We start from the raw sequence: 7,256 nt of genomic DNA, 5'->3' as shown, positions 1-7,256 counted from the left end.
TAGCGAAAAATCTTGACATTAAACAGAACACCGGAAATGCTGCTTAAGTTGCATTTAATGCAGTTTTACAAATATTTGTTAATTCCGTTTAGAAATCGTTATATTCTAAATGTAAATCACTTAAAGTTTGTCGAATGCTCTCCATTACTTTTGTATCGGATCTGCTCATTGTCAGGAAAAACCAAAAATCAAGCGTCATTGATTATAAAACTAAAATACTTTGGAAGAAACTTTAATAAGTACAAGTGAACTTAAACTTTAAAAGACATTTAGGATATATTTGATTTTACATTTTTGATAAAAACAGTTTGTCCTGGTTTAAAATCTCAAAAAAATATTTGATTGCAAATTTGATAAAAATAGAATAGGTTATATTATACACTTTAGTTAAAAGTGTACGGTAAAGTACTTCTATTAGGCTTCTTGTTCACTGTTTTTTAATTTAATAAGAAGGATATTTCTTAACTTTCGGTTTCTATTAAATCATTTTGTTGTTTAACGAATATTCCTATTAAAAAAAAGGAAATGTCATGATCCCGAAGAATCAATGAAAACTTATGAATATGAACAATTGAAAAATTATGTGAAAATTAAATTTGGAGACTCAGTTTGATCGAGTCTGTTTTTGAGCGATAATGTTCGCACCCTTAGCACCAGCATAAGCGGTGTTCAATCTTCAGTAATCAATGTGCTTGAATCAATGATTTCGGGAGACCAGAAAAATATAACAACACTAAATTGAAATGAAGTACGTGTCAACTATTTACAGTTGCCAGAATGCACTTGATACCAGCTGTTGTCAAGTATAAAAATTTGGAAAGATTGAATTGCTGTGACAGTCATGATTATGTTTATATTTTTAAGCGTTTGTTGATTTTGTTGTTTAGTGTGATAGTTAGTTTTAAAAAAAATTATCTTGCAATATTAGTGATGATAAGCTCAATTTCATTCAGAAATATGCAGGATAATGTTTATCATTGTAGATTCCGAAGACACTGCTATCAGATTGGATATGAAGCATAGTGCAATATTTAAAAAGGGATTCTCTCCGAAACGTTTAACGTTTACATCCCTATAAGGACAAATTTATTATCAGTATTTCGGATTATGTATCCTATAAAAGTTTTGTTATTTTCTTTTAAATATGATTGATCAGAAAATAACAAAATAGTATTCATGCTTCTCAAATACCTTTCTATTCCTAGGATTGTCTTGATATTCGTGGTGTAGAATGTTATGAAAAATTGTTAATTTTTTATGTTAACCACTCTGATCATAATTGTGTTAAGATAATGCCTAGATTATATTAATCATATTATCTATTTTATATTTCTAAGACATGTCAGTCAGAAAGGGAATCAGGCAATGTGCAAGACTTGAATTAAAGTTGATTGATTGAGCTCAATGATACATTGTGATAATATGAGATAAATCATAATATTTTATTTAGCATTTTAACAATTATGTTTTTTTCTACTATCACACTATGCTTAGAAGATCAGTTGATTAAATATCTGGTAACATCAAGGAAACATGTAAGTAAGTAACGGCCTTCCTCACATGTGAAAGTCTTTTTGCTATTGCGAGCAGGAAATGTTTGCCGATGTAGATTAAACAATAACAATAAAGTTATGATTTTCAATCACAAATATTTCACTTTGATACCAATGTATCGAATAAATGCATCAAAGAGCACTTCAAGATATATACGTTCACAAAAACAGTAATGTTCACATATACGATGCACATCTGGATCAACGGAAACAATATTTTTAACGATGCTCAATTTTGAGATCCATATTGGTTATACCCGCAGTGAGGATCATTTCATCAAAATCTATCAAGCACGTTAAAAATTCCATACATTTCGCATCCGCTTATCACTTAAAGCATTGATTTCGTTGTTATTCATTATAGCACGAGTTTTCAAGATAATAGGTGAGGGCCAATGACATAACGAGCCCAATAGTTTTCAAACATTACCATGCATTAAAGTCAAGTCTCAAATAAGTGCAAATAGAATATGAGTATTTTGCTACTGAATATTCCCGTCACTGAATATTGTCATTTATCTGTAAAGTTGTGTTTCCGAGGTATTTTGTTTATTTACTATCATTACTTGCTAGTGGTGTGTTAGATCATGACATTTGGAACCGGTAAATTAAAAATCATAATACTATAAAAACAGATAAGTTTCTAACGATAAATCCTTCATATTTACTCGTAGTCTCGTCAATGTGACAGTTCCCTGATTACATAACGATTTCTTAAAGTAGTTAACGAATCCAAATAAATACAAACTTATGATGGATATACATATTTTGCTTTGCTTAAGCAACTTTTACGTTGTGTTATGTTGTAAAAGGAAATTATCGACACAAGTAAGATATGGTCCTTACCTAATACGTTTAATAGCACTGAAAGGGCAATTCGCTAATTGAAAAATATCAAATTTCTAATGTCTTCAAGGGCTTTCTTTTTGGAATGAAAAATGTCGACGTCAAAGCTTCCTTTTTTATTGGTACTTATTAGATAACATAAGATCAAACATGCTAGCCAAATTTATACGGCTGTTAAATAACAAGTAAAGATCAATCGTCGATTTTGCACTTTATTTTAACCTTTGTGTACAATTACTTGATTTCAAATTTTACTATAAATTGAACTAAAGTTTTTCTTTGGTTATCGGATTGAAAAATAGAATCATTTCGCTGGAGCACTTCTCTTCAAACCTTGTGGTATAAGAACATGGTCGACCACATGTATCAAACCGTTTATGGCTTGGATGTCAGTTTCTGTCAACTTTCCTGTGGTAATTGATCCACTAGGTGTAACCAACACACCGCCTGAAGCGTAAAGGTGTGCGACAAGTAAATGCTATGTATATATTTAACTGTTTATAACAGGAATTTTAAAGCAGCATGCCTCCAGATTCATGCTAATTTTTATTATTTTTTTTGAAAATGTATTTGAATGTGTATTATTGTGAAGTAACCAAAATGAATCAATTTACAAATTATCAATGAAACATTCAAATAACTGAAAGTGCCACAAAAGTGGTCAAAATATGCATAAAAGGCCTTTACTGTGTTAGTAACGCAGTAGAAATATAGAAAAATCGGTCATTAATTGCACAAAATATGTAAAATATTACTTGAATCTTAAATTTTGAACTTTTCATTACATATTAGTACATTTTTCTCAAGTTTGATTTTATTGAAATATCATGACTCATCTGGAGGCTCGAAGCTTTAACAAAAACTGACACATACGGAATATAACACTGAGGTTTTGTATTTTGCGTTTGAAAACTGATAAGACCTAGGACCCTGCAAGTAGCAAATACATGAAAAAAAAAAAAAAAAAAAAAAAAAAACAGAAAAAAGAAAACCGTAGAAAGCTTCTTCAACATAATTTTAATAATATATATTATGATATACCTTAGAAATTTTGAACACTTTACTACTTTTACTTGTTACATTATTTCACAAAATGTATGTTGCTGTCAATAAATAACATTAATGAGTGACTGTGATTGGATCAGCTTTGCAAATGAGCCCACAAACTCAGTAGAATCGTTACTGGCCCTTGAATAATGTGATATTTATCATTCTTACTTGAGTTGATGCTGACATGCAACGTTCTTCCACCTAAAGCGGTGAAAACCTCTCCATTATGTAGCGTATTTGTGGGGAAAACACCATTTACGACGTGGTTCCGCAGAATTTCTAAAACAGTTTTCATTTTATTTGTGTATGGATTTTTTTTTATCTGATTCAACGAAAAAATGTTCGTAAAGGGTTGTTAAATAAGGCAAGTGAGGTTGCAGAACGCATGTTGTAGTTATTGAAAATCATTCCTTTCACATAAATTTATGTTAGCTTATTGGACCAAGTTTTTGCTCACTTTAATACCACTAACCTGGTTGTACTGATTGTAGTTCTTGTTACAGCCTATAAATATACTTATTCAAGTTGTTTAATAAAGCTGTGCACAGGAGCTGGGATTGTAATATTTGTTACTTCAGATTTCTAAAAGATTAATGCTTATGATAATCGTTAAACAAATGAATTCTTTAAATGCTATACAGGTTTTATTTTAAATTACACTGTTCGTTCGGCCTTTTGTTTTAAAATATAACACATACACCGTAATTGCTTTGATCAGTCAAACAAAATCAGTTTTTCTTTACTTCTTTACTTGTTATTACAAATAACCACTTTACATAGAGTTTAACAAAACAAACGTTTCAATCTTTCAACTCAATCCGTTAATTTAATTTTATGTACTTTGTTATATAAATGTATAGATTATAGATAAATATTGTTTAAAATAAATAACCACTTAAGTAAGATCATATATTAAAGAGTTACCAGTATTGCAATACGTGAGATCACTTACTTTTATATACTTCTAATGATCCAGGAAGAGAGAGCTCTGGAAGACTTGGACTTACTGATTGGAAGGCATCGTTTGTTGGCGCAAATAAAGTAACACTTCTTCCTGTTAAGACAAAGACAACAAGTAAATGATAGTTCAAAGCTATAACAAATTTAAGATTTGGAAACAAAGATCAACCAGAAAGTGCGGCATTCAACAAACAAATCCTCAAATACAGTCTAGCAGGACCAAAATGACATCAAACAAAAACAAGAGGAGGGTGACAAACGCAAAGCACGGACGGTAGTTATGCCTCCCGAACTTTTTGATTGACATATTGTTTTTGACTTCGTCGTCCGCCTGTCAGTCCGAATTTAGCTTGTCTGGCTTTCACAAGCGAAACAGTTGGTTAGAATGCGACAAAAATTCACATGAATTATCAACCTCTGTTGGGCCTATTGCCGGCACGTTCCGCTTCGCTGCAAAACAAAATGGCATTTTGAGCTAAAAATAAAAGAAACCGCGTCCTGTTCGTTTTATACAGGTCAAACAGGAATCTTCATAGGTGTGACCAGTACCAACCCGTGTTGTGCATATCGCCTGTTGTTCTGCTTCACTGCACACAATGGCAAAACCTAAATTAGAAAATTCCTGTCTGGCTTTCACATGTCAAACCGATGGTTGGATTAGCATGCCGCTGTTCCATCATAAAGAGTACATTCATTGGATGCAAATTTTATGACAAAAAAATTCTAGTTAAAAAAAAGAATATATACAAAAGTAAATTGGTTGTTTTCTTTTTACAAATTACGTCTGTAAAAGCAACAATAAGGTATTTCTTTAGGTTTTATCAATGAAAAATAAATACGAGTAAGTGGTTTCTTTGATGCGTTACATCGTCTTAATGCGGTAGACATTTGTCCCAAGCTGTTTTAAAATCCTTAAATGCATGACAAAATTAAAATCTGAAGTGGGACGCACAAACAGGCTGACGGTGCAATTTTAATGTGGCGACCTTTGCCATAAAAAGTTATTTTAATTACCTAGCAAAGTGGGTGCAAGATCTGTAAAGGCTAGAAGGAAACTAAGGGTACTGAACTCATTCCTCTTTAGCAGGATTTCCCCGACTTTATCCGTGATTGGAAGTAACACGGAATTAATTACATGTACGACACCGTTGTTCAAGATTATATCGCTGGACTTTTCACTTACAACAGCATTGTTAACCAATAAAACCTGTAGAAAAGTAATTCACATTTTACGCGGCGCACACATACAATATACATGTATTTATACTGACGTTCGAAAATTAAGAATCATTCTTTTTTTTCGATAAATAGAAAATTCAAAATGTTAAAAAATATGTAAAAATTCAATTCCAAAATAATAATAATAATAATAATAATAATAATAATAATAATAATAATAATAACACTAACATAATTGATATTGTAACCAATTTGTCAAAATACATAAATACGGGAAGTAATAAAGCTTACTCCATTTGGCAACAGTTTGAATGTAAGATCTGTCCCATTAAGGCTCGTCTTAACGTCACCATCACGTAAAGTAGGAGTCATGGCAAACTCTGGTAACAGATGTTTTTTAGGACAGATACTAACAGTGATTTATCAGATACAAGAGAACTCAATGTACTCTGAGGCACTTTACTGAAGGCTGCATTTGATGGCGCAAACATCGTGTACGCTGAAAAATAGTATAATATTTCAAGCCGATTATAAGGTCTTTAAGGTAGTTTCATTTTCTTTTGTTCACCCATAAATGACATAATAAATCAAATCTTCGACTTTTATTCATTTGGTGTTGTTTATATCGGCCTTGTAGTAAGTTTTTGTGATCGGTAGTATAATTTGGTATATATCATTATTTCCAGAATGAATATAAACACAATAAAGATATGAGTGCTATAGTCTAAATCTACTTTTGAAAAAAAAATATCAATACTTTCAACACTTACCTCCTGGTCCATTGAGTGTATCGTAAAGTCCTGCCTGTTTTAAAAGACTGACCAGTGTGCTGTAGCCATTGTCCGCCAACCATTGTGATATTGGTTTATCTTCAAAGGTATGAACTACAGCCAAACTAGCACCACAAATTAAAAATATATTCACGAGCATCTTGTTTTACAGAATGAAGATAATACAGAAACTTCCTATTCATCGCACATGGCTGACAAAAATGTGTAATCAGCTCGATTTAGATATTATCTGTTAGTTGGCATACAACATTGTCACGCTTTAGTCAGAAGATTACAGTTATCTAAGGTAATACCATTATGTGTGGCAAAAAGACCACATATTCCAATTTACCTTTTATGTTATTTTTAAATGAGATCCAGTAACATCATTTTTCAATAAACCGATTGTTGATAAAAAAAAGGCTCCATAACCTCTGATCCCCTTTCTTCAAAAGTCAATGTTTCATTCCGATATGTTAAGTGTTAATAATGTTAAATTTGTCTTTTTTTTTGCAAGATACAGGATAATTGTTGCAAAGGTCATACAGGTAACGCCCTTCTTTTAATCAGAGACTAAAATTGTCTAAAACTCTTTTCCAAGCATCCCGTGTTGTACAGAAGAAATCATTTATGTTCGATAAAATATTTAAGACATGTTAAAACAATTTGGTGGATGTAGAAACAAATATAAATCTTACAGAACCTTCCGAGTTTTACGATCCCGATTACATCTTAAATCAAATAAAGTAACAGCAACAAAAAGTTGAAGACATGCTGTGCTTTTGCTCTCATATTTTGTGGATTTGTATGATTTCTTTTATTTAGGCACTGCTGTCTCTGAATGAACCAATTAATTTTTAAACACAACATTACATACCTTGTAAGTTTATATCATTTT

At 31.5% G+C, this 7,256-nt stretch overlaps 1 protein-coding gene across 2 annotated transcripts; it reads right to left on the bottom strand.

Moving 5' to 3' along the window:
• Positions 1-2,598: 2,598 nt before the first annotated feature.
• Positions 2,599-6,616, bottom strand: LOC132725446 (periostin-like). 2 transcript variants are annotated; one of them, XM_060710583.1, is made up of 6 exons: positions 6,359-6,604; positions 5,880-6,087; positions 5,424-5,616; positions 4,402-4,503; positions 3,618-3,728; positions 2,599-2,846 (listed from the first exon to the last, which is right to left on the bottom strand). In XM_060710583.1, the coding sequence occupies exons 2-6, from the start codon at positions 5,958-5,960 to the stop codon at positions 2,704-2,706; spliced, it is 630 nt and encodes a 209-aa protein (XP_060566566.1). In that variant the 5' UTR covers positions 5,961-6,087; positions 6,359-6,604; the 3' UTR covers positions 2,599-2,703. The 2 variants fall into 2 exon arrangements, with proteins under 2 accessions (XP_060566566.1, XP_060566567.1); XM_060710584.1 differs by lacking the exons at positions 5,424-5,616; positions 5,880-6,087 and having other exon boundaries at positions 6,359-6,616.
• Positions 6,617-7,256: the final 640 nt, after the last annotated feature.

This window comes from Ruditapes philippinarum, unplaced genomic scaffold, assembly GCF_026571515.1.
Source record: "Ruditapes philippinarum isolate M1 unplaced genomic scaffold, ASM2657151v2 ctg7171_1_1_1_1, whole genome shotgun sequence".
NCBI classification, from domain to species: Eukaryota; Metazoa; Mollusca; class Bivalvia; order Venerida; family Veneridae; genus Ruditapes; species Ruditapes philippinarum.
The sequence above is the reverse complement of the archived record's forward strand: the minus strand, read 5'-3'. Positions and strand labels throughout refer to the sequence as shown.

Coding starts and splice junctions, on each gene's coding strand:
- LOC132725446 (XM_060710583.1), bottom strand. CDS start 5,960: ATGACTCCTACTTTACGTGATGGTGACGTTAAGACGAGCCTTAATGGG. Junction 4,504..5,423: donor TCTTGCACCCACTTTGCTAG/GTAATTAAAATA, acceptor TTGTCTTAACAG/GAAGAAGTGTTACTTTATTT. Junction 2,847..3,617: donor GCATGTCAGCATCAACTCAA/GTAAGAATGATA, acceptor TTTACGCTTCAG/GCGGTGTGTTGGTTACACCT.